Source organism: Lissotriton helveticus, chromosome 9, assembly GCF_964261635.1.
Source record: "Lissotriton helveticus chromosome 9, aLisHel1.1, whole genome shotgun sequence".
NCBI classification, from domain to species: Eukaryota; Metazoa; Chordata; class Amphibia; order Caudata; family Salamandridae; genus Lissotriton; species Lissotriton helveticus.
In genome coordinates, this window is record NC_136070.1 from 928,207,801 (window position 1) to 928,235,424 (window position 27,624).

General features: G+C 43.2%; 1 protein-coding gene across 3 annotated transcripts in view; it reads right to left on the minus strand.

Moving 5' to 3' along the window:
* Nucleotides 1–27,624, minus strand: part of SUPT5H (SPT5 homolog, DSIF elongation factor subunit) — a 387,057-nt gene that overhangs the window by 133,822 nt on the left and 225,611 nt on the right. The window contains exons 3-10 of one of the 3 annotated variants that reach the window (XM_078661135.1): nucleotides 25,908–26,181; nucleotides 25,446–25,514; nucleotides 15,405–15,416; nucleotides 14,285–14,354; nucleotides 4,743–4,811; nucleotides 3,660–3,725; nucleotides 3,117–3,147; nucleotides 2,535–2,603 (exon numbers count right to left, since the gene is read on the minus strand). In XM_078661135.1, the coding sequence (XP_078517261.1) occupies nucleotides 2,535–2,603; nucleotides 3,117–3,147; nucleotides 3,660–3,725; nucleotides 4,743–4,811; nucleotides 14,285–14,354; nucleotides 15,405–15,416; nucleotides 25,446–25,514; nucleotides 25,908–26,181 (660 nt within the window). Of the gene's footprint in view, nucleotides 1–2,534; nucleotides 2,604–3,116; nucleotides 3,148–3,659; nucleotides 3,726–4,742; nucleotides 4,812–14,284; nucleotides 14,355–15,404; nucleotides 15,417–25,427; nucleotides 25,515–25,907; nucleotides 26,182–27,624 lie in introns of all 3 variants that reach the window. The other 2 variants (XM_078661137.1, XM_078661136.1) reach the window with 2 other exon arrangements.

The window sequence follows — 27,624 nt, forward strand, 5'->3', positions numbered from 1 at the left end:
GACTACAAGACAGCACTTGTTCAGGGTAACCCTATAAAATTCTGAAGATGCCCGAATGTTTCGCAATGAATCTGAAATCTCAGCATCAAAGGACTTTGAAAACAAAAGTACAGATCAATTTCCCTAGGGACTATAATTTGAGACGCAACAGTTTTGGAACAGTGCCGACACCTAGGCAACCTCTAAGACGAGGCAGAGATACAATATGACTGCCATTCGCAAGAAAGGAGGAAAGCTGTTGTAGAGTTGTGCACACTATCTCTACAACGGAGACAGCTCTGAATTTGTTTTTGGAACCTGGATCTCAAGTTTGCAACTGTAGGTAGAAGTGAGGAATTTATGCCCCTTACAGCACTAAGAGATAGGGGCAATAGGGAAACGTTTTGTGTTACAAGAGGTGTTGTTCCGGGAACCAAAACTGGTGATACTAAAATTGCACTTTTGAATTTTTGGAGAGGCCTTTGGATTGAATTTGTGACCAGCTGATAGTTTAGCAAAGGCTTTCCCTCAATACCATTCGAGAAGCAAGTTCCTACTTTCTGTTTAGCAAATAAGGTGAATCCAAGTAAAATCCCCAGGTTCAAGATACGGGCTGAATGAATTTGTGGTTCCTATTCTATTTGCGCACTGCATGAAGAGGTTTGTTTAAAGCACCCGCTTCCAATTTCTGTGATTCCAGATGGGATGAATGTAACTTCTAGTAGGCAAAGAGAAGGAAACCTGGGTTCTCTCTTTGCTTGATAAAGTAAAACAATGTAGCTGTACTGTCAGGAACAACATGACAAATAGAATGAAAGTACATGAAGCTCATAAAAATGGCCAGAGTATAATATTAAAATAATGCTGAGAAGATGTGATGGAGCTTTTTTAAAAATATGTTTTTACATGTTCACGTTTAAAGTTGACATCTTTTTAGACAATGACTTTTAGCACATTTTCCTTGTGTGCCTGCATGCGATAGTGTTCTCAGTGTTTTGTTTATAAATAAATGTCTTCGTTGACACATGATCATACTACCGTACATTTTGTTCAAGGAAACATACACTGTGCAAACTGCCCTAGCATATTGTCGCCTGTTCGGAAACAGCTCTGAATTGGTAGAATCAACAATGACAGCCGGGTCTGAACTCTTGCACAGTGCGAATAGGTCCAGTTTTCATTATATAGAAACTGTCCCATGCCTTTGTTCGGCAGAGGAGCATTTCCATGGACTGTCGTGGTCGGCTTGTGCCTGAATTCTAGCCCAGCTTAACCCCATCACTATCCTGAGAAGGACGGCAGCCTGTCCTAGAACAGTCTAGCTCCCGGATGAAACACGAACACGAGTAAATGGGGAGTTGGACGAATCCAAGGTATCTGGCAGAATCACATTCACCCTGTGCTCTCTAAGATAGGTAGTGCTAGGTAGGAGTACAATTATATGTATTCATATAATCAAGGCAATAATCATCAATTATTCATCTTTGTCAACATTCTTGTAATGCTGGTTACAATGCTGGGTTTCCTTCTACTAATAATTGCAGAACACATATTTTACAAAAGAATCCAATTGCTTTAATACATGTCTGAAATGCAAATTTGTGTATATCTTGCGTCTTCCTTTGTGCATATCTGAGTTAACAACGAAAGGGTTGATCTGTTTCCATGATTTCCTTGGGGGAAATTGGGTTGTCAGGTTCTGTGGTTGCAGACATCAACCTGTGAGGTTTAGGGGTCCAGGGGGCACATTGCTAGCTAGCCAGGAAAGAGGTCAACATATTTTGACGGTATGAGAGGGCATAGTCCCCTTAGTTTTGACGCATATGTTGCCCAAACACACAGTCTTACAGAATTAGTACGAACCGTACGACAATAGGGTCAGAGTCTGTGTGACAAACATCCCAAGTAGCAGGGTAGTTTCATATATGCACCTTTGAGGTTTGATGAATTTCTCCTCTCCCCATGAAAAATCCCTCCAACTGTTGCTATCTGGAAAGATTCTACAAAGTATTGCTGAACTCTGACCTACGCTGTGGCACAGGAATGGTGGGGAAGGATAAGGCCAAATGCTCTTGTGTAACTGTCGAGAGAGAGGATCTGCCCTTCATGGATCTGAACCAAGTCTCACACACCTAGACATACAATGAGAATTGAACTTGAGTGAGTCAAGACCATGTATCATCATGTTCAGTTGCAATGCAAGTCGGCCCATCAGGCTGAATAGATGCAAGTTAAACATCCAGGGTGTCAGCCTATTGAAGGGATATTTAAAATAAAACAATCTTACAAAGCAAAAGTATCTGTTAGAAAAGTGCAGTGACCAAGCAAGAGCAATATATGTCTCACCCTATCAGAACTGTACTTATTTCCTTTGCTAATAAACTTTTAAATGCAAACTAGTTTAACTGAATATTATTGCTAGCTGGGGACTGAACCAATGTAACAAGATCATTCTATCTAGGCCACAGTGCAGTCAACACAAGAATTTCAAGGAACATGAACTGTACTGTTCTGGCAAATATATGCAATGTCAACAGCAGCAACACTTGACTTACTGTGTCCGTAAACTGATAGGCGATAAACTTCCTCATCAATAAAAAGGCTGTTGCACGTTCCTCGCCTATCTAAAGAGAGGAATAGAGTGACAGTAATTAAGATCTGACCCACCATGCCCATCCTAAACAACAAGTGCTAATGATAACCTAAATTAGGGGAGACCCGAGAGGGGCCAAATACAAAGGGGTAATTCATCAACATGCAATTCTAGCAATGTCATTACTTAACTCAAGCAAGTTCTATATTGGTGTGTTCCGCCTCACTGGCCATTAAACACAAATCTAATAGGGAAAGAACATTGTCATTTTTTTACTTCTCACACTTCCGCTGCGCACAATTGTTCTCCACTCACCAGTCACACCTAAACAGCACAGTGATATTAACTTTAAACTTACTTCTTATATCTCAATTGAAGTTATTAAATTCAATGGTACTTACATTTATTGCTCTTAGAAACCTATCTGACACAGAATATAATATGCAAGAAGCATACAGATCTTAACTGCAGGTGGGTTATTCCCTGAGATATTTTCCTGCTACATTACTGTTTTCCTGAAAAGGGACATACATCCTGTACTTACCCTACATTTCACTGTCCAGAGGTTAGGATCTCTGTTTGAAGAGGAGAAAATGGTTGTTAGCAGAGCAGACACAAATATGGGACACTGAAATATATTTTCTAGTGGAAATGGTTATCAATGGGATATGTATTGCTATGCAGTTCATAAATGCAAGTGCCAACCACATCACTCGGCAACGCACACAAAGCGACTAAGACTCTTGCATACATATGTCTATTCCCTAAATAAGAAAGGTTACAAGATAATTTGATCCCCACTAGAAGGACACATGAAAAACATCTGTTTGATAGGACTTAATGTTTTTTATAAGACAGTTCAAACCTGTGACAGAAAAATAAGGGTTCACTGCAGAAAAACAAGGTTGTACTGCAACCATATTTATATTTGTGTGGCACTTATAGAAAAGCACTTTCTTGTGCACCAGAGGCAGGCATACACGCATACACCACAGTGCTGTGGAGAATATGACAAACACAAAACTAGATAGTGACACAAAAATTATTCCAGACTCCTATCTATTCCAAAATACATGCTATTCCTTACTTGACACCAGGCAGTAACTGCTGTTGGGTGATGTCATCTGACAGTTCGTCCAATCCGCCATGAACACTGCAAATCAAGAAGAGAAAGGAGGTACAGATTAGCAGAAAGCCTATGTACCAGTAGAGACATAAGGACAAACAAATCCATCAAGAGACGTGATTTAGCTTCATTTCTAAGGAAAGGATAAATAGCAGGCAGCACATGGCTAGGGGTACAGTTACCAAGACCCAGAAATGCATTTCACAAGAATATCAATGGCATGCTGCATGGTCAACAAGAGCTAAAACTAGTGCAGTGTTGTGGGTCTCAATGTTAAGCTTCATAATCTCCTAGACAAGAATTGGCTTGGCTTGGACTGCCATGCTGTGAAATCTGGTGCAACACCTAACCAACAAAAACAGAACTTGGTGCTTACAATAGGCCTTAGGGCAGCGCTGTGCTGACAAGAAGATCTGAGACTGCCCCACTGTTGGCCTCAGTGGAGAGCATTGCATCAGCGTCTCCTCAAAAGTCCTACTGTGGATCTGAGTGCAGCACTCCGCTGTCATAAGGAGCTGAGATTGCCTGATTACTTTGGGTTTCACAAGGACTGCCTTTGCAAGGGAAGCAATACTGAGTTTCACTGCCAGGAACACCTATGAATAAATATCCCGATGCTTTTTGATGTCAGGTCAAAGCTCTAATAGCCAGAAGAACTAGGAACAGCAACCTGCACGTCTACATATATGTGATAAATAACTAGTCTCTTCCTAGTCTCAACAACACTCACACAGCAGAGTCATGCTTGCTAACCGCTAAGTCATGTCAAGCAGGTTGTCTCGATCACTTAACAAAAATTCTGCTGAATGAGCTATTAGTGGGCTGGATGAATGCAATCAATAACAGAAGGCTGTGTATGGAACAGTATAAGCAGAGGCCATCAAGATACTGAAACTGAGGTGGCATAAGCTATTTGTGGATAAGATTTCAAAGAAAATCACTGACCGAAAATCACATGATGCTGACCGGCATCTATAAGAATGGATTTTAACAGCAGTCATTCCATAACCCCGTAAGCAGCACTACTCCACCTAGAGTACTCACTGTTCTCCTACTGAAGACTTTGCATATTTCTTCATGTAATATTCTGCCAGCTCCTCTTCCCGCTGGTCCCTGTTAGAGGAAATAAAACATAAACAAATAGTCAGTAAATGGCATGAGCAAAAATAAACACCACAGATTTACATATTTTGCACCTAAAAATACAGTTCTTTCATTTTGCTTCAATAAGGATGATGAATGTGTGGAGTGGTTATTGAATAAGCAACCTGTGATTACTAGGCACACTGCTCTTTCATCCTTGAGTAAACCACAACCTGAAATAAAACAAATCTAATATCGACCTATTGCTGGACATGTACTGGAATTGGGGCTAGTTCTTCAGGGGCCCGGCTAGTTATTTAATGCACATGTGAAGTAGCAATCAGTTATCATCTAGGGCTAACTTCAGATGACCGCCTGACACCATGTATGATGAGGAAAAAAAAGTGATCAGTATGTAACCGATCCTTTCGCTTGTGGCTTTCTATCAGGGTACATGGAAGTCGCAGGTTGTAGGAGCAAAAACCTTTAAATAGCTGCACTAGCATGGACTACGAGTCAGTGGATGCTGCAGGTCATGTCATACTGCGAAGTTCGTAGATGGAGTTAAAAACACCCTACAGATAAAATAAAAAGCCAGCAATGCAGAGTAGACATTAACCGGTATTGCGAGTAAGGTATGTGCTATCAACAGTGTAAATTCTGATAGTGCCATCTTGCAAACGTATGGACAAATGTGGAAATGACACTCTGACCATTTTAGACATTTCATGTGACGCTCCAAACTCTTGAATAAAACTAATGAGATATAAACACATTACTTTCTTCCAGACTCACCACCACATTCTCATATGTATAATGTGGCAAAAGGTAAAAACCTACTTTTTTAGTGAATGAGCACTTCTCTGCTGAAGGGGTCGAGGATTTATGCCAAAGAGAAAGTCAACTTCCGCATCTGCTAGTTAGTCCCAATTATCGGGGACAAACTTCTAAAGGGGGAATTATTTCTGGGACCAGATACATTCCACCCAGAGGAGACAGCTTTTATTGGGACAGACAAATATGGGCCCAAACACCAGGTGCCCTCATTATGAGGACCTGGGTTGCGTCACCTTGAAAAACTAATTTCCTGTTTGGTTTAAAAAAAAAAAAATGTCAAGTCCTATTACTAGAATCTTAGAGTAATTGTTAATTGAATGTCAAGTTACTATATGGCTCCTTTCTTTGATATAAATATTTACTTTTCATATAAAGTATGGAACGGTTTGAAACCTATAGTCGTTAAAACCACAGTCAGCACTAGGATTGCTGACCCTAATAGGGTATAAACTTTTGCATATGTAATGGATGAGAGAACAGCTGTAATTATTCGTTTGTAGGTAGTCTAACCTCTATTGCCGTTAAACCTTATCTGCCCCATTTTACTCATAACTGTTGTGATCTCCTTTAATTCTACAGTACCCAAGCATTTTGTCAGATCTATTTGCTTCTCGGAACATGGTGCACATACAGATACTAAATATAATTAGCAGTTGTGTAGGAGAGTAGGATCTGCTTCCTATGGTTACCCCCACTTTTTGCTGTGTTTCACTGGTTTTTCGACTTTAGTCTGGGTGTGGTCCTGCCAATCAGGACCACAGCCTAGCTGTTCTCTCTCTAAATTGATACCATGTACTTTAGGTACATACCAGATTGGTTACTCTTGTGAGTCCCTGTTATGGTATCTTGGGTACCCAGGGCATAGGTACCCCAGAGGTCTACCAGGGGCTGAAGCGTGTTTTATGCCACCCCTCGGCAGCTTTCCAAAATGGCACCACAGGTCTGCCCTTGCAGCCTGGGTAAGGTGGTGAAGGCACCCCTTACTTAGATATAGTATATCTATCTATCTATCTATCTATATATATATATATATATATATATATATATATATATCTCCCAAACAGTACTGCTTCAACGATCCTCAGCCTAGCAACGCTGGCGCCGTAGGTGGCTCGCAGTCGCCACACTTTCTTTCACCAACGATTCCTCATTCACCTCCACATTCGGTATCAAGGAAAAACGGCACACCAGGTAAGTTCAGGCACAATTAATATTTAATGTGCACTCTCCAAAAGACGACGCGTTTCGGCGAGAAGCCTTTATCAATATATATATATATATATATAGACACATAGTAACCTATAAGTCACTCCTATGGCAGGCCTTAACAATTCTGAAGGCAGACTACTTTGTTTTGTGTGAGAGGGTGCCCTAGCATGAGCTGAACCCCTCTGCAGCTTTCGGAACTATCTCCTTATAGCTGTTCTATGATATAGCCATACCATATACTCTTAAGTGCATTATAATCCTTGCGGTTAATGCTAACTTTGGTTTGGCTTTATCAAAACATGTTGTGTAAAGTGTCAAACACTTTGGAATACTACCCCCCGCCAGTTCTGGCAGCGGGGGTAGCATTCCACCCTTCTAGAGGGAGAAGACATGTACATACTGGTATACCTGGTTAAAGTTTAAAAGAGCCCCAGCATCACAAAATGGATGCTGCTGCCACAGACACGAGTCTGCCCTTCTGCTGCTGGACGAAACTCTGGCAGGGGAGGCATGGACAATAGTTTTCCTGTCCAGGGAGGTGCCAGCACCTCCCCGGACAGGCTTTAGTGTATTGGGGCAAGGTGGGTTGCATTCAGTGAATGCTTTTCAGACACTGCCTGAGGCACACAAGGTGCTCCATGCATTTCCCAGTTCAAACCGGTTGCTGAGGCACTCAGCCCCAGCTCTGGCGCCAAACTGGACAAAGGGGAAGGGGTGTAACCACCCCCTCCCCAGGTACTCCCATAGGTGGGACTCTAGATTTAGTCCAACCCCTAAACTTTGTAAAAGTATAGGAACCCAGTCCATAGGACTTTAGATTACCCTGGACGAAACTCTGCAACATATATCCTGGACCTTCGACATTCCATATCCACTGGAAGACGGAAGAATCTCCCTTAAGGTCAAGAAGTGACCTTCCTGTTCATACAGGCACCAAGAAGCATCTTTGCCGGTCTGCATTTTCGAGGCTCCTGCCGGATCCCGAAGAATCTCCGACACAGGACACCGACTTCCAGACATCTCTGGAGCGGACACAAGTTCCCAGCAAAGCTGAGACCGGTAGCTGACACGAGAGACGTGGGACCGTAACTCCTGGACATCCTGCATTTTTGCAACTGCACCTACTTCCCAAAGTTTCCCTTAGTTGTGCATTGGGGTACGTGAAACCCCTGCCCCAAGCACCTTTTACACTGAAGCTCAGAGGCCTACACTCCACGAGTGTTCCGGGGGCTCGCTTTGTGCATTTCCGCTCGAGGCTCCTTCGTGATCGCTAGTCCGTAGGCTAGTGGGTCCCCACGAAGGACAATCTTTTGTTTCTTGAGCTTACCTGGTTGCTCCAGACGTGCTCTCACTCCTCTCCAAAGGAGGAGTCCCTCGGACCTTGCTGGTCTGCACCGAAGCCAATCTTGTCATCTTGCGTGGGTTGCTGTTGCCAAGCTTGTTGGGTCCAATCCGGATTCTGAACCTGCAGCACTCTACATCCTTTGTGGGACAGCTCAAATCCAGCTCCTGGTGGTCGTCGACGCGTCCTGGACCTCGTGGCTGAAGAGTCGAGCTTCACCTCTTTCACTTGAAATCACCTGACATCGGTTGGCATTTTCCTCTCGCCATCCTGGTCACTGGCAAGTGACCCAGACTCTGTCCCCTCTGCTTTCATGTTCTTCAGATCTCCGGTCCACCCTTGGATCCACCTGGACACTTTTCCTCTGGTCGCCTGCAGCATTTCTTCACAGCTCTCCATTGGAATCAACGACGAAACCCGACACCAAAAGACACCTATGCACCCGGCTTCCCTGGGTGAGGTAACACGAGTACTTCGGTGCTCCCGTGGGTCTTGACTCTCGAAGTGCCTAAATCTAAAAGGGTTCCATCGTAATTCAGCTCTAAGTGTCCTTAATCTTTAAAATTGTAACTTGTTCGTTCTCCATAGAAAGTCAATGGTGATTCCCGGCTGTGTTTAGACACTGCACGCGTCCCCCGTGGGTCTCCTGCGTCCCTACCTTGGGTGGTTCCTGGTTGCCCCAGCGGTTCTACAGGCCCTAGGCCTGCTTTCTATTCCTCACGTGGTTCTTATACCATTATTTTAGTATATGGTTTGTGAGGCCCCTAGGGCAAAACGTATACTGTGCAACTTATCGTATGCTAATTAAGTTCCTTGTATTGTACTTTTACCTCTAGCCTCATAAAGAGACCAGAGGGGTTGTGTTTAGAATAAATAAATATATATTTGATATATACCTTGTGTGGTGTGCTTTCATTTGGTCATTCAAGAGATTAGAACTGGTAAAACAAGCTGCTTTACATCCCTCGGAAGACTTAGCCTGAAGTCTGCTCTCCACAGCTACTAGGATAGTTTTCTATAAGGTTGACTTTAAACCTACCATCAATAAGGGTCGTTTGGACTGGTGCAAGGTGCCCACTAGAATAGTGGACATCATATGCCAGGCCAACTTCTCACAAGTTGACTACCCCCTTTTTCAGTATTAAAAATCTATCAACCTCTATTTTACTTTGTTTCAAGGTAGGAGAATGTTAAATTGTCCTCCTAGCGAAACGCTGTGAGATCTCCGCTCTGCAAAATTCCTGAAGTGCTTTGTGGAAAAGATTTACTTATAAACCTATTTGTCACGGAGGCAAAAAATTGTTTCATGTATATGGTATGTTGCTCCTCTTTTGTTATTTATTGCCAGACCAGTCACCTCCTGTTCAGAGAAATGAAGACCCCTTACATTTAGTCTCAAACCATAGCTAGCCTGTCAAAAGATGGGCTGTATTTGAAAATATCATGGGGTTCCTTGCCTTACACTCCCCATATATCTCCATAAGACCAGTTTGCTTCTTTGTAGACTTGTCTGGCTTTCTTGCAGCAGGGCCTACTTTCTGTCCTCTCTATCATCTTTAAAGTGGTATTGAAGGCCCCTCCATCTCTGTGCACCATACCTCTCCACTGAAAAGGTGCTTGCTGGTAAAAGTGTTTCAACTGTTCTGTGAGTTATGCACATTAATAATGTATATTGTTAAACCTGTCGATATAAACTGATATTTTGTTAACTGCCTCCATTGCTTCTGAAACATCTAGTCAGTGACGTCATTAACACCCCAATAAACACCAGTCAATTAGAGAAGTCTGCTGGCCCACTAGGGTAGGTCTGTGCTGCATAAGTGGCACCTACAAAATAATTACATTTTAATATATATTTCAATATATTATTGCCTTTATTCCTCTCCTCCCTCTAATGCCTATTGTGAAGTATGTATCGTCTTAGCGGACTTCTTTGACAAGCTCTTTCTTTTAAGAACAGATGCCGTCTTTCATCTGAATGTTGCCTTTCCTTGCCTTTCAGGAGTTTTTCAGTTTGTTGCATTTATCCTTCATGGTCTCTTAACTTCTAAAGTCCTACTGCCTTTATGTTCATCTTATTCCCTGCAGCAAAAGATTGCTGATGTAGTGCCTTATATGTTTTGACCCTACCTGTTGTATATTTACCTTTATGTTTCTTTGGGGGTGGTCTTCTTCCTTCTGTGCTTGGGATAGAGTATTAAATGTAATTGTCCATTTTTCTCGAAGTCTTGAATCACATCACCCAATCTTCTTTAGAAGAGACTTGCCTTTCTTTCAACTTGGCTGCACTGTCAGCCACTTATTTATTTATTTGAAGGTTTTATATAGCGTGAACAAGACCCTTGGGGGTATCAGAGCGCTTTGCATGGCACATGACGGAAATAGGTACAGGCATAAAAATAAAATCTATATATAGGTGATTCCAATACAAGTTGCTCAATAATACAGACTAGTAATTATATTACAGTAATAAGTAAATAAATCAAGTGAATTTGGCCATGAGAATCGCGTTCACTTCTTTTTTAAATGAGCCGTGGAAGGGTTCAGTCTTGTTTCAGAGGGCAGAGCATTCCAGATGCTGGGAGCCATTCCAGAGAAGGACCGGTTGTAAGTTTTCTTTTTGGCAAATCGTTGTGGTCTCAGTAGAAGATTCCTGGAGCTTCTGGAAGCTCTATTACCAGAGGACAGAACCGGTTTCTGAGCTAGGTAGTATGGCGTTTTATGATTTAAGGCCTTGTGCGTCATACAAGCGATTTTTAGATGAATTCTAGCCTCGAACAGTAGCCAGTTGAGGGCTTTAAAATCTGGAGAGATGTGAGAGTTTCTTTTTGAACCAGTGATGAGTCTCGCAGCTGAGTTGATGGAGGCTCTAAGTGGGGCTGTTGTCGATCTGGGGAGCCCGCATAGGGCTACCTCCCCATATTCCACTCTTGGGATTACTAGGGCTCGAACAGCTTGGTTGAAGTCATTTGCTGGTAAGAAGGGTTTCAGTCTGCTCAGGGTGTTTTGTGGAAATGTGCTCCTTTTGTGGCGGCGCTGATATGTTTCTGCATCTTTAGGTCTCTGTCCAGTGTCACACCCAGCGATTTCGCCGATTCGACAATGAGAGGTTGCCCATCGAGTGCTGTTAGGTGCTTCATACAATAGAGGCTGATGTGAGATTTATTGGGGGGGGAGGGGAGGAGGTGGCAAATAGGAGGAATTCCATTTTGAGGGAGTTCAGTTTCAAATGGTTTTCGGCCAACCATATTTGAGTTTTTTTGTAGTGCTGAGTTGAGAGATTTGATGTCCTCAAGTGAGTGGATCTTGATGAATAGTTGGGTGTCGTCAGCATACATGTGAAAGTGGACATTGGAGAGACTGAAGTTCGGTGAGTGGCTCCATAAATAGGTTGAAAAGTGTGGGTGAGAGGGAAGAGCCTTGCGGTACTCCTAACTAGACTGGCACGAGGTTGTACAAGGATTGATTGACCCTAAATCTTTGAGATCTATTTTGGAGGAAAGATGTGAACCAGGTAAGTACAGATCCAGATAATCCCATTCTGTATCTCAGGTGCTCTAGCAAGTTGTCGTGTTCGACAGTGTCAAATGCTGATGAAAGGTCGAGTAAGATTAATAAGCAAGCTTTGTTTTGATCAAGAATTTTTAGTGCATCGTCTATTATGTGGGTCATGGCTAACTCCGTACTCTGACCTGCCCGATTGAAATTGGTTGAGCAGTTTGAATTGTTCAATATGGTTGCTAAGTTGCATGTGAACACATTTTTCCAAGAGCTTGGCTAGAGTGGGGATGTTGGATATCGAAGTCCGCTGGGTCGGCTGTTGGCTTCTTTAGGATAGGGGATACCCGACCTGTTTTCAGAATTTCTGGAATCGTTCCTTAATGAAGGGAGGTATTTATAATCTTGGTCCAGATAGGTAATCAAGTGGAATTAAGTCTTTTAGGTAGTTAGCCTTGGGCTTCTTGTGGTTACCTGTTGGAACTGGTTTAGTTTTCACGCTTTTTCAATAAGTCCTATCACTGTTAAAGGTCGCCCTAACTTGTCTCAAGGGTATTCCTCATCAATATTTGCAATTAATCCCTTTTAAAAATCTTTGGTCAGATGTGTGGGCTTAGTTCCACCTGCTACAAGTCCGCAAGAGCAATATTTCCTGCAGGCAGCATATCTAGGCTCCTTCTTATATGTATAGTTACTTGTTGATATTGAGGCTACGTTCTGCCTTTGCTCCCATATAGTTGACCATGCGTGATGCAGTAAACTTGGTGGCTCCATATGGCTACAGCCCACTCGTATCAGTGGCCACATGTAGCAGGACTTAAAGCTTCTGACTCCTGAGCTTTATTTGCAAGAGCTGGCAGTGATGTTACAATTAATTGTCAAAAAAGGTGCACTGTGCTTCTGAACATTCTTAAGTTGAAAGGTATATCATTTAGGGCTAATATCCCTGCTGTCTATCTCGGGTTCTCTTCCCTTAACCATGAATGCAAGAGAACTTAAAACTATTGGTGATTATCCATTTTCTTAAAGAGGATAAATGGTGTACTTTTTTTCTATCAGGGCCCATTCTCCACAGTTTTGCTTTGTGTCCACTGTCATGTGTGGTGATGCAGGAGACCACCCCTGATCGTGTACCTGACCCTTCACCAACTCACTTTCAGCTGTGTGAGTTAATGATGCAAGGCTGAAACTAACCATGGCCCTATGGTTTCGGAAAGAGGCGTCACTGGCCACTTAATGGTTTCATTCTTCCCTGGGATACCCTCAGGTGGGGTTGTCTCCGCCAACCCCTTTTCAAGGCTCAATTAGCCTTTTAATCATATAATTTTTTTTACTGAGAAACAGACTTGGTATATAAAATTTTAAATTATGTCCTATATAAAGAGAAATCTATATCTCCACATCTAGTCACTATTGTCTTCACAAATAACATCAACTGTATAGTATCGCCCATCAATGTAAGGCTGAATTACTTTTGTTGAGAGTACCTGTTTGAGAATAGGCCCTCCCTCATGACGTCTAAAATGTTTGCATGAATTTCTTTCACACAAGAATGTTCACATTAGTGATCTCAATGGGCTGTTAAAGTGGCACCCTGTACCTTGCATCAAGCCTAAGGCCTTAATCGGACAGGGGGTACCAATAGTTGTGAATGTAGGCTAACCATATTTTGTCCCACAGGAAACATCTCAACTTTGTTGATACTTTATTGAATGTCTGATGCTGAAGTTTAACACAGCAAAATCATCATGTCCCAGTAATCCGCATGTATTCCTGCCCACTAAAATTCCCATATCCCGCCTTACCCCCAGGATAAATTTAAAAAGGTTTCACCTACCAAAAGGTATTGGTGGACAACTGTTCACATGTGGCATTAACCATCAAACGCCTTGTTTCGATATTTCACAATTAACCAGGCAACACGCAATGAGAGCCTTAGTATAATCATGCAACTTGTTAGTTCATATCTCAAGGCTGCATACATTTATGGAAGATATTCCATTAAAAGAAGAAGAGATGCAAAAAAGCTAGTTGACAAGCCATAAAAGGCACAGATGAAGGCTACTATATATTGAAGTGTATTGTAATTGCATTTATATAGCGCTTACTACCCCTGACGAGGTGTCGAAGCGCTTTTTTGGCGAGTAGCACGCTACTCCGGGACCCATAGAAGATTAGAGTTGAATTAGTATAGTGAAACATGCAAGTACATTTTAAGATGATGTAAAAGTTGTCAAAGCTGAGAATGACTGAAGCACGACCCTACTCTTGCCAGAACTGTTATCAAAAGAATGGAGGCTCCTATTCACTTGTGTCATTAGAAATTCAAGGTCAATACTCCTGTAACCATTTAGTGCAGATACAGGGATGTTCTGCATTTTGGATACCAAGATTGTTACTATGCTTTTCACGATGAAAGTCTGAATGGCTCTGTAGTTCCCCACTTGAAAGTAAACTCATAAAAGACATCCAAATAGGGCTTAATAGGCAAAAAAGATGCAGAATAGATGCACCAAGTGAAGCCTAGCACAAATGTTTACTTTATTGGGGACATAGATGTCACATGGTGATCAGCTCACAGCCTGAAATTAGTTAAAGCATAGTGAGAAAGTCATACCTCCATACATTCTGCAGCCTGCGTGCCCCAGACCGGTCCTCATTCACCAAGGAATTATCTATGTTGGAGGCTGCAGCAAAGATACAAAAGCTGGCTTTAATAGGCAACAAAGCAACCACTCTCCACAGTTTTAGGCAATGTTCCTAACAACAGCTTATCGTTCACTGGGAGCCTACCACACCACTTCTATTATTCCGTTTTGAAGAAGAAGAAGGGGTGGGCTTCTCAGTTAATGAGCACATGAGGGTGAATGTGTGGTCCTGCACACAAACTGAAGATACGGAGCAGGTGGGGAGACAGCAGTTTTAAAAGTATATCCAGCCAATCAACAAGCAGCTGCTCTGCTGCAGCCAGTCCAGGGCTACACACAATATGTCAACTCAAAACCCACACAAAGCCATAGACGGCCATTAGTTCTGGGCTGTTATTAGTAAGTAGAGGCTGTTTACAAGAATTCTTCCAACTGAGCTCCTACAGAGCCCTTTCCCAACAGCAACTGGGAGAATGGACAGTTTATTTATGTGCTTAAATTTGGGACCCACCTGGTCACAGAGCACAGACAGATAGGCCTGTTCGCCCCAACAGGTTTTAAAACACCATGCACTTTCTGCATTCCCAATAACAAAATTGACACACTTGGCACCCTACAGCCACATTATATAAAGCAATAATAAAGTCCAAGCTCAATGTCTCAGATGATGTAATGTTTTAAGCCTCAGACCAATAATTCCCCAACAGATAAGATGCCCTGTACTGGTACTAATTTGAAGTGTCACTCAATGTTGGTATACTGCTATTACATGGAGTGAATGAATACATCTCCCCAGATCTTACACGTAGTATTCACTGTGAATGTCTCATAATCCATATACATGCAATTTCCACAAGTTACTTCAATGGCACATGTGTAATCTGTATTAACAATTAGCATGAGCGTAATACGCACAGAATTCAATTCACTTTCCTGGGCTCACACTGAGGGTCTCCAAGACCTTAGAAAGCTGAAACCCCTTGACCAATGACCCTCCTCCCCGCTCTCACTCAGATATGCAGCACTGTAAGTAGGAAGGGTTCTGGTAGCACAGCATGACTGGAAGATGAGAAAGCAACATGTACTCACCCTCAATCTCTTCTGCTCGTGTTGGAGGCGGCGTAAAGACAGGACAGCATGAACCAAACAATGGCAGCAAAACCAACCACAGGGTGAACAGGAGGATAGAAAACGGGAAGGGCAGAAATTAAAAACAGAGCACACTGTAGCATGAATGAATGAAATGTTAAAAACTAAAAGCTGATTTTCTCACGAAGAGGAACACTTGCTGGAGAGGCACACTGGCCACCACACCCAGCAGCTTGCAGCCACCCGCCAAGAGATGATCCACAAAATGCACCTGCATGGCTGGTAGGAAAGCAATCACTCACAAAAAGCACATGCATTGGGGAAAAGTTTCATAGTAATTCACCAGGATCAACAAAGGCAGTCAATTATAAACAGGAAGAACAAATGCATTAAAAAAATGCGGTCATTAACTCCAGAGCCATGTAAAGTAACTAAGTTCATCCTAACCAGACAGTTACTACACCATACTAATTTGAAGTTGTCAGGGGAGAAGCTGAAATAGGCTAAATAAGAACACAGACAAAAATGTCATTTGGAAGGCATAAGGGACATCAATTGACTTCACAGATGAAACCTTTGATTATATAAAAGGACTGGGATTTTGTATCATGCATGTATCCTATAGGTACCGGCATGCAACATGTGTACAATTTAATTAACACCTTTCTAACTAACAGGAGTTGGCATTGGTGATTTCCTAAAGCAAAGAATGTAAATCCAGTATTTGTAAAGCGCGCAGCTACCCGGAGGCATCTCGGCGCTGGGGGCCGTTGGGAAGATTAAGCGAGCTATTGCCCAGAGTCACATGGTGCTGGGCAGACCCCTGCCGCCGGACCCGGGGATCGAACCGTGATCCCTAGCGTCCGATGTCAGTCGCCCTGGCCGCAGTTGCGCCACACCTCTTCACAGCACTCTTACCCACAATCTCTCCAAAGTTAAAACTCAGAATCCTATAGCACAGGGCATTAAAACATCTCTGCTAGTGACTTTTCGATGACAAAAATGATGCATGGCAGGAATAAGACTGGAAACACTTGGAAATCTAGAATCAAGAAAACCTGAACAAGAACATAAGCTAATGCAACTCTACGGACAAGTGTGTTTCATAGTGGAATTGGATACGTGTTTATAACTAAATATTTGCTCTCCCATAGCCACAAAGATGAGAACTCCAGGCCAGTATTTTTACTGGATACTCCTCGGCCAACGTTTCCCATTGAGCAAGTAAGACAGTTTCCAGAAACAGCAGAGGAAAAAGGATGTATCCAAGTGTAGGGAAAAGGAATATACCATTGGAGGAGTGTGTGTGTTTCGGGGGGGGGGGGGGGGACAAACCAGCAAAAGATCACCACCACAGAGCAAGTGGATCCAATACTTACTTGCAGGAAGCACACAAGAGATGGCATTGTCAAAATAGCAGAGAACTCAAACTGCAGGAGGGAGTGATTCCACTCAACAAGCTTTAGTAAGTGCACCTCATGTGTCACTATGTAAAAGTAATCATGGTATGTGTTTAATTGGAGAATAAATACCAAACTTTCTTTAAAGGAAGCTTTCCAGCCTCCGCTGGGCAAACATCATAATAAAGCTGCCACAAAGAGACCCAAGTTATCAGAGAAAACGGTTTGCCTGGGTGAAGAAAACACCATACACAACAGCAGCACACATTATGTATTTACTTATTGAATTGTCTTTATAACTCCTTGCACCGATGCCTTCTGTAGACTTCCTTGTTTGCATAAAAAACGGGTACTTTGAAGGCTTTTCTTTTTTAAAGGAGCTATTGTATCAGCAAACCGAAAAATTAGACTTTAGGCACTCAGTTGTAGACACCATGTTATTTTTTTTTTGTTTCCAGTTTAACCCCTTTTTTTATTGACATTTTGTAACATTTGCATTTGAAGAACCAACAACATAAAAACCAACAGTGTGCATTTACAGATGGAGCACATCATCTGTATATCCTGCACATCGCTCAAACACCCATTACTACAATCTGACCCAATTTTAGAAGGAGCATGCATCCTTACCACCCGCTAGGCGAGGTGAGGGACGGTCAGCAAATAAGCTGCCAAAGCCATCCCATGCGTCTTTAGTTATCGAGGGCATCGGGAGTTCCTCAGCATATAGTTCCAGCTGCTCTTTGCAGTATACCACATCCAATAGCCATTTCTTTTTGGTCGGTGCTTCATGTTTGCCGTAATGCATTGCAACTTTTCTCTTAGCCAACACGCACCACCGCTAGGAGTCTGCGATTTGCCAGCTGCAGGTCCTTGACCAGACCCAGCAGGCGTAAATGCGGGCAACAGGGCACTGGCTACAGCGACACGTCTGTCAAGATCTCCGTGATTTGCATCCAAGAAATGCTGTACAGGGGACAGGCCCATGCCAAATGCAAGAAATCAGCATCATGGTCCCACACTTTAAACAGTTACCCTCCTCTCTCAGCCCCAATTTATATCACATCGTAGGTGTATAGTACATTGGGTTGGAATACTTGAAATTAATTATGCTTAGGTTACAGTTCGGGGTAAGCATGCTAGTTGGTGCACAATAAAATGCCCAATCCGCCAGCTTCAACTGCGGGTCAATCACCACATTTCATTTCTCCAGAGAAGAATCCGGTACTGGGGGCCTATCATTCTGTACCGAGGAATACAACTTAGTAAGGAGTCCCCTGCGTGTGTCACTAGTCAGTAAGACGTGTAGTTCCTGGAGCGTAGGTGGTTCCTATGGGAACTGTGGGTACAACTCCCAAATAGCAGCATGAAGACAGTAATGAATGAAAGTCAGCAACGAAGTATGACGCAGTGCACGCGATGCATCTTCTAAGGAGATGAATGTGCCTCCAGAGTAACCATCCCCCACAAGGAGTTTCAACCTGTTATATTCCATATAGGTACCCTAATATAGGCCCAGGTAACATTGTAACCCTTCACCTATATTCTACCCTACATTACATACATAACAGTTGTTAGGGACTGACCTTTAACCTAGATACAACACTGCATTCAGAACACGGGGTTTCTCTGGTTCAAAATCTCATACATTATGCATGAGGATTCTTGGAAGCAGAGCAGGACTGCCATCTCCTGTATAATATGTATGTACAAAGTTCATTCCATACGTCATCCTAGGTCTGACAAAGTAACACAGCGAGGTAGGACCCCGGGGAGACCTATGGGTGTATATACAGGAGGAGACCAGGTCTTCCTGGCCGACACACTGACGCGAGACGCTGAGGTTCCTGCATGCAGACACTCCAGCTCGCTGTGGCCTAAACATCCCTCGAGGGATGTCCACCTCGGGTCCCACAGTCTCTCACTTCAGGTAATGGGGTTGACTTTATCCTAGAGGAATTCTTGGCTTTAACACCTAAACACATGCTAGATACACTTAGGTACATCTAGTTAGGGAGACATCGTAGGAGTACGCATCTTTTTATTATTAAGTATTTTATATGCTTGTATATATTTATGATTACTGCAAGATGGTAGAACTTTACCATTCATTTACTTGCATAGTGCTTTTAATCATTTATATCTGTTACTGTCTGACAGTTGTTGTAGCTCATCTATTTTATACCAGAATAACAACTGTTCAATAAATGCTTGTTGAAAACGCCCAGACTGTTTATTCTGTGTATCTTTTGGAGACAGACTAAGTAAGCATGAGTGACTGAGCGAAAGGAAGTATATTGTTTCCACGATCCTGAGGGATCAGGGTTGTCATGTTCGAGGGTTGCCAATAACTATTCTCTCCTTGGTAAGAAGAGATTCTAGTGGCACTGTGAGCTAGGTGATACAGAAGGCCAACATACTCGATGGGGGTGTTCAGAATCAGTCTGACACCAATCCTACAGTGTATGCTCTCCGAACATGCAGATCCTGTATAGGTTTTATAGGAACTACACGACAAACCTGCCCTGCGAAGGATCTCCAGCGCTCGTGGTTCCTGAGTGACGACATGGTAGGGTGGTATAGCGGGAAGGGGGGTGGGGGGGGGGGAGTGGTGGGGAGTATAGTTTTTTTTTACAGGTTTGTGCCCAAAGCATGTACCACCATTTTGTGGTGCAGTGAACAGTGTTAAATTCAGTCCTATCAATAGGAGGGGGCTTGTGCAGCTGGATGGTGTTCAGCAGGAGAGGGCTGGCATCATCATGTTCTATTACTAGGTCTGGGATGTAATCATGGGAAGGGCCCAATAGTGTGCAAAGTGAGCTCATGCGCGCAAGTGATAGAGTTCAAGTCTGGCACTCCGGAGCCTCCCTGACATATGGTAGCATGAGTGTGTTCCAGCAAATTGTGGATTGTCTGAATGCCCACACCGGTGTTATTGTGTGTTCTTAGTATTTTGAAAAAGTGTTGTCAGAGCACGATAGGGATGTTGGAGAATAGATATAAAAACGTGGGTTGTATCACCATATTAATGACAGTCATTTTATTTCCCACTGAACGGTGGCAGCCTAGCCCACCTGTGCACCTGATACTCAAGCTGTCTCACGGCCCTGCCATAGTTCTATTGAAGCATCAATTCTGGGTCATTGTGAATCCAGGTCCCCAAATACTTCACAGGATTAGTGCTCCACAATAAATGAAATTCAAATGGATACTGTTCGGTGGGAGGAGTTAAGGGGAAGATAATGGACTTGGACCAGTTAATACGCAGGCCTGAATAGGGACCAAAACTAATGTATTCACGGATTATGGGTGCTAAATGAGTCACTGGGCCTTTCACGTATGACATATCATCCGTATATAATGAAATACTTAGAGGCTGCAGCATAAATCTTAATGCGGAGGTGGCATATCTTTGGTGTAGTACACATGCTAGCGGTTCCAAAATGATCGCAATAATAATGGGGATATAGGGCATTCCTGTCTAGTGCCCCTATGGATATGCACCACTTCAGACGTTGACCTGTTGATTTGTATTCAAGCCACTGGGCCAGTGTATAACAAGCGAATCCACTTCAGGAAAGTTGGTGGGATCCCATGCAATTCAGGGAAGTAAACATGCACTGCCAATCAACGGAGTCGAAAGCTTTAGCAGCGTCTAATAGGACTGCCACTGCCTTTAGGAAGGGAAGGGGTTAAATTGATGCAATATTGAAACGATTGTGTGCAAATTATGTGTAGTTGAGCAGGCGGGACAAACCCAAACTGGTCAGGCAGCACCAAACAAAGCAGGAGTGGCTGCAGTCAGGTCGCCAGGATTTTGTCAAGGATCTTTACATTTGTATTAAGGAGAGCAATTGGTAGGACTCGCAGTACTCCGGTGCTTTAATGGGTTTTTAGTAGTGCAATAATTAGTGCCTCCCTAAAGGAGGGCAGTAGAGTCCGCTTGTTATAAGCTTCTTCATATAGTGTATGGAGATGGGGTGCAGGGATATTTGCAAATTCTTTATAGAATCCACTGGTATGGCCGTCAAAGCCCAGGGCCTTGCCATTGGGTAGCCTGATTATGGCATCCTTTATATAATCTATTGTTATAGATTGAATAAGATATTCTCGCTGGCCTGTAGAGTGCTATGCCAGAGCAGCACTCTCCAGATAAGCAGCAATGTCCCCAGCCAAAGCAGAGTATTATGAGCTATGCAGACGTTTGTAGAAGAGTGTAAAGCTCGCCAGGATAGTAGATGGGTCATAATGAGCATTGCCCTCCGAGGAGGTATTCTTAACAATATGGGATAGGGCCCAGGGGGCCTGATCTTGGTAGCCAGATTGCGGTGGACCGGGCAGGCCCCCTCCCCAAATGACCATGCCACATGGACAAGTATCTTAGTTCCTGCACAAGCTGTATAACTGAAGTTGGTAACTTGCTCACGAATGGCAGTCAGTATGCTGGGGTGTGAATGAGACTCGCATATTACCCTCAATGGACTGTAGTGTTTGCTCGATCGCCCACAGCTGTATACAGATCGATTTCAGAATGCCAGCTTGCGTGCTAATGCATTGTCCCCCGATAGTGACCTTAAAGCCCTCCCAGAGTGTATCCACCCCTTCATGGAACCCAAATTATTAATAAAATACTCTGTGATGGCTGTTCTAAACTCCTCCCAGAACACAGGGTCCAAAAGGGCCGTTACTTGAAAGCCACATAAACTGTGTGGGGGCGGGTGGTGAGTAAGGATCACTAATGTGAGGCACACGAGTGCCTGATCAGATAATGTTTTAGGTAAGTGGGACACATCGGACACCCAAGAACAAACATCTCTGGTGGCAAGACCCGTGAACAGAGAAGTGGACGTGCCCTTTTGCTTAGTGGGAATCCAGAGCCTCCAGATATCAGTGATTCCATGCTCCCCCATCCCAGCCCAGAGGATTTTGGTAGACTGCTTGCTGTACCAATGGTGCCCCTACATGCCAAGGCCCAAGAGCAAAATCTAAAGCTCTGGGAGTGCTGTAAAATAGATAAACCTCTCTGGAGGTTATGTCTTTAATAGGCCCTGAGACGTAGGGCAAGGCTTTTTCACAACCATGTCTGGCGGCTACTGCACTCGTAGCAGCACCCACAGATCCATCATAGGGGATTGGGGCACCACAGAATCAAGAACATATTAACATGAGGCATCACAGAAACAAGAACATGTACAGAAAAACCCTTGCAGGGCATCATAGGGGTGGCACCTTGCCCAATTCTTGAATATTTAATGAGAAGCTCACTGCGCTCTATCTTGCAGCCTTGAGTCGCAATCTGGCTTCTATTTTTGTGGGTTTTTTGGGTGCACTGGTCCCACCCACGGCCCCTATCGCGTCCTTCATACATTGAGAGCAGCACGTCTCTCCGGGTGTAGCCCCAGACCTCAAACGGCTGCATGGGAGCTAGCAAAACATGCTTTTTTCTCCCGCCAGGTGGGAGCAGTCTCTCATCTTGGCTCATGCCTGCAGCTGGAGCAGCAATACAGTGTCCCCATGCCCGCAAAGAGTGTGGGCAAGTATGTATGAGGCTGCTGCCCTCCTTCCAGACATAGACATGGGAAGGCTTCTAGTTTTGGCTGACCCAGGGGATGGGGTTGCCTAAGGCAGTGTTGTGGGGGGGCATACTTTCGGCCTTCGTCACCTCCTAGGTCCAGGGTCTTCTCAACTGCCTCTCTTTTGTGCAAGGCCTTTAAAGAGGGGTTGGAGAGTTTAGGAGCCATGTACCCCTGTCCAATCCTGCTCCATCATCCTTCCAGCACTCCCTGTCCCAAACCTTCTGCACACCATTCTGCAACAATCCAACATGAAAACGTCAGGTTTTCTCTCGAAAGAGCTCCTCTTAGGGCCTCAGTCCCACCCCTAGCTGAAATCTTAGCTTGAACCCTTCCCACCAAAACTTCAAAGGCGAGCATCAACTGTGTAGACTCCGGAGGTCTGGCCCTTCTCCTTTGTTCTGGTGGGGCAGGGTAGTCCCATACCAGGTGCAGCATGACAAGCTAATTACCAGTTGCTGATTTCCCCCATGCCCCTTTCCTACCCCAAGGGGTCAATCGCTTATAACTGCTGCTTTTGTGTAGGGAGGCCTTTCTTAATTTTCCTGGGGAGCAGAGTAATCAATTTGGCCCAGTATTGGGGGAAGCGGGTGGCACGAAGGCCTAGAATCGGATTATGAGTGGAGTCAGAGAAATAGAACAATTGTTGAAGTCCCATATGATGTGGATTTAGCATCTTGATGACTGCCAATTTAAACTTGGTGTGCATGTTCTACCCTAGTTTGACAACTTGCTGAACTGTGTAGGTCTACGTGGAGAGAAACTACGGCTTAGCGCAGTTTTCGTCTGGATATATAATACAGTAAAAGCACTACAGTGTTTCAAGTAAGCCCTGCAAACCAACACTATGAATGGCCACTACTGAAAATCCTACCCCAGGTCCGCACCAATTCTTGCAGAGTTCCTTCTGCGCCAAGCTACCTATGCGCAATTACTCCGACTCGTAGCCCGAACATGTGCACACACATGTTCATGTGTAACCAGCCGAGTGCCCCTTAGCCTAGATGCGCAGCAGCGACCTTATCTTAAAAGGTGGGCACTGGTAGTAAACACACTCAGTCCAATTACAGAATTTTCTGTGACTGAGACACAAGTATTGAGACTCACTCACAGTAAAAAGTCCAAAGGCCAAGTAGTCATTTGCAACAACAACAAAATCCCGGTAGACTAAATGGACAGAAATCATTTGCTAAAGTCCAGATGTCAAAATTGTAGTTTAGGTTCTCATCCTATCAACTTCCCTAGTGTGCATCAGGTGTTTTTTACTTTGAAATTCTTTGGTGCTTAAAGCTCCAACACACATGCAAAGTGACAGAGGTTTCAAAATACTCCTCATTTAAGGCTCACCATTCAGTGCAATTTGTACTTTCATTTTGATGTTGTAAACGTTGCACTGATGTTAAAGTCTGAGTTACCAAAAAAAGAAGCATCCTTTTTTATGGCTAAGGACGTAGTAAGTTAAGTTAAAACTCTGCTGCAGGTACGCTGTCTTAGGAACAGTGTCCTCAATGTGGCAGATCCCAATTCTGGAATGACAAAACAAGACTATTTCCAAATAAGATGATCTATTAATCTTACATTTATTATAATGACAGCCTAAATACTTTTCATTGGTGTATACTATCATTCCAGTGTTCATTGTTTGTTTAATATGCCTATAGAGAAAGCCATCCATTAGATCCAAGACTGGGAATAAAGGTCTAAGAACATTCTGAAAACTCAAATCCTTCAGACTGAATGCTATGAACAAAAAACAACAAAAGATGGTGGTGAATTTTATCTTTCTAAACCAACCACAAAATCTGTAAAATTTCACACCAAAAAAAATGTATGAATGTGTACATTTGTAAGAAAAGGTCTAGTCCTTCTCTTCAGGTGTATGCTGGCCCAACAAACTGACAACCTGAATCCGGCAGGCATGAGGACATAATCTCAGTCTATTGGACATTATGGCTTTGGGTGCCCATTCAATGTCTCGAAGCTTCACCATGCTCCAATAGACTGAGCAAAAATTGATCACCTTGGCTAAGGTACCAGTGACCTAACAGGACAAGGTTTTCCTGCTTGCCCTTTGGCTCAGGATAAGCCTGTTTTTGTGATGCCTTTATTGGGTCTCATCTACAGCTGTCAAACATTACCTTTAAAACACAGACTGCACATGTTCACGATTGGATAGCTTTGTCTACCTCAGTTCAATGCTCCTCATTCATTAGCTTACCTTCCTATTCCTGCTTTTGCCTTCCCCCGGAGCACAGATTAGTTATCATTTCGATAGGATGAGTTGTATCATTCCACTGCTGAGATCTAAAAACTATATTTTTAATTTGCCTTTTAGGACTCCACGAGACAACAAGTATCCTAAAATGGCCACAGGTGTGTTAGAACGCACATGCACAAATATTAATTACAAAAAATATATATATATATTTTCCAAAAAGGGCGCACATATGTACACATGCACCAAGACACACTGGCAGTCATTTTGGATCTTTATTTTTCTTCTTACTCATGCCAATGTAAATGAGCAATGGCATAGCCAATAACTGAGCACTTACTTTTTAAAGGTTCTTCCTACTGGTTGTGCCAAGGCTTGTTTCATAAAGGTGGATCCTGAAAACTTTCTTAGGGTCTCTTACACTGTGCTTGTTTTATCTGAGAAACAGGTATCTGCTAGGGTATCTACAGTACCAGTTCGATTCTGCCTCAGAATGGGACGTATGTGCATGGTGTCCATGATCTACTGTGGCGCTTAATGTGTAAAAATGCAATCATAATTCAGAAAAGGCGAATGCTACACATCAGGGCTTTTGTATGAGGAAATGCTTCACATTTAATTGCAAGGAGCTTTAAATCTTCACTAACACCTCTGGTCTCAATATGCAAATGCGATCTCTTAAAAAGGCCTTTTCATTGTTTGGCCGTTACCCAATTAAAAAAAACCTAGTTAAGTCAGGAATTCCCCCCCCCCCCCAAAGTGTTTTAACAATCAGTGCACATGCGCCCCCCTCCTAAATCCCCCCCTTGGGCCGTGTTCTCAGCTAGCAAGGCACCAGATCAGGTGTTCTCACCTTTGCCGATAATCTGCTCTGTCTCGCCGTCCCATTGATCTTCATCATCGTCATACTCGTCATCCACATCTGCAAAAAGAAACACAACATTTTATTTTCAGTCACAAAAATAAGCCAAACAGTGATGTTTTCAATGAGATCAGTAATTAAAAAAGCCGAAATTTTTTTTAATGACCCATGAAACCCACATAAACTAGCAACACCAACATGGAATCCCCAATTCATTCAAGGTAGCCAAAATTACCACTAGTGGATCAACACACAAGACCAGCCTGGCCTATGGAATTCTCGTTTACCTGAAGTTGCAATTCACTCATAAAACTCATGACCCCTACACCACCCGTTCACTTAGAATGCCACAGTTATCCAGGGTAGAGATTCAGTTGGTCTAAGGCGAGAACCTCATTGACAGCCGAAAACATTTGAGGAGACAGAGGAACTTGTCACTGTCGGGAATAATACCGGCTTCATCCAAGATGAATCCTCCATGCCGAGATTTTTTTCGTGGTCGTTCATTATCGTCCTCCTCCTCTTCCTCTTCGTCATCATAATCATCTTCCTCCTCAGCTTCTTCTGAACCTTCATCTCCTTCCTCTGGCTCTGGTTTATCTGCCTCTTCAGCTTCATCAGCCTCTTCAGCTTCATCAGCATCATCATCATCATCATTTTCCTCAGCTTCCTCTTCATCCCCTTTCTCACTGCCAGCAGGGCTCACTCGCTCCTCCGCTGCTTGCGGCTATAAAAGAAAAATAAAGTTTAGCAATCTAGCAAATCTAATGATCTCACATAGCCATTTCTACCCATTTTGAACTTGCCATAGGAGCTTTTAAACATATATGCCTCCTCGCCTTTCCCTCACTAACTCCCTACTTCATACTTCCATCCCTTCAACCTTCCTAAGCTGAATCTCTACATCTACTTTTGGCTGTCCCTCTTCTTCGTAAGTCCCATGGCTGATGAGCTTTCTCGCCGACATCAGGATCCTATTAATCTTTCACTTTTAGAATTAGAAGCAACCTCACATATTTTTGCGGGGTAATTGGTATAGCGGCCACCCGGGTCAAGAAAAAAGTTCAATGAGAATTGGAATCAGGTGCTGGAACCCTTCATTTCCTGCGCTAAATTCACCATCTTGGGGGATTTTCATTTTTATCTGGAAGAAGGTTGTAATGACAGTAGGGCCCTTTCGGATTTGATGAACAGCTTCAAACGACACAGATGTTCACATGCTGGATGGAATTTATACCAACTATACAGACCTGTCCAAACAATATCTGTATATGCCTGTGTGATGAGCCACAAAACCAGATCTTATTGCACTTTTTTTTCGTATGTAATTTGTATCTCTCGTGCACCAGGAAATTCCTGTTGCCTCTGATGAGCAGGCACAAATTTACTAAGTGCAAAGCTGATTAGCTTTCTTTTTTTTTTACAGCATCTAAATGACCAAGATACCGGTTATTTGGTTACCTGGTCTTTGAGGGGCATTTTACATGTGAGAAAGGTAATGTTATTTTAAACAATGATCACTGAATTCTATTTGCGCCTTACGTCCTGCACTTTGGGATGGCTTGTTCAAATTGTATCATTTATTATATTAGGCCACGTTTTAAGAATCGGTCTTTTGAATGGCTTTGTGCCGGATATGCATTTTATTTCTATGGATGCATTTTAAAACATTTAAATATTGGATTGTTTTTATTGAGTGGGTTTCAAATTGTGCATGTCTTTTATGATCATAAGGGAAATGATAGAATAAAGATTATTTGGCTTGACTTGGCTTTGACCTGTCGGTTAAAGACTGCCTGCCTCTCAGCTGGACGGATCATTATGTGGTAGGGTTTGTTGTGCAGGATGAAAAGGAGAAAAAGACTAGACAGGACTTGTGTGCCGCATATAGAAGATGGAATAACATTTCCAGCAATGAACTGAAGGAAGCTCTTGATTCTACTCAGGCAAAAGGATTTAACAGTCGGGGACAGACCGCAGAGAATTTTAACTGATGAGTGCGGTCAGCTATTAACGAGGAAGCCCCCATTATTAACAAAATTAAGGGGAGGAGGAAGGTTTACGCCCCATGGTTTTCAGAGAGTTTGAAAGACCTCCAGCAGCAATGCCATAAGCAAGAATGGAGGTGGCGATTGTGGAGTAATTCAGAAGAAAAGGCCAAACAAAAAGA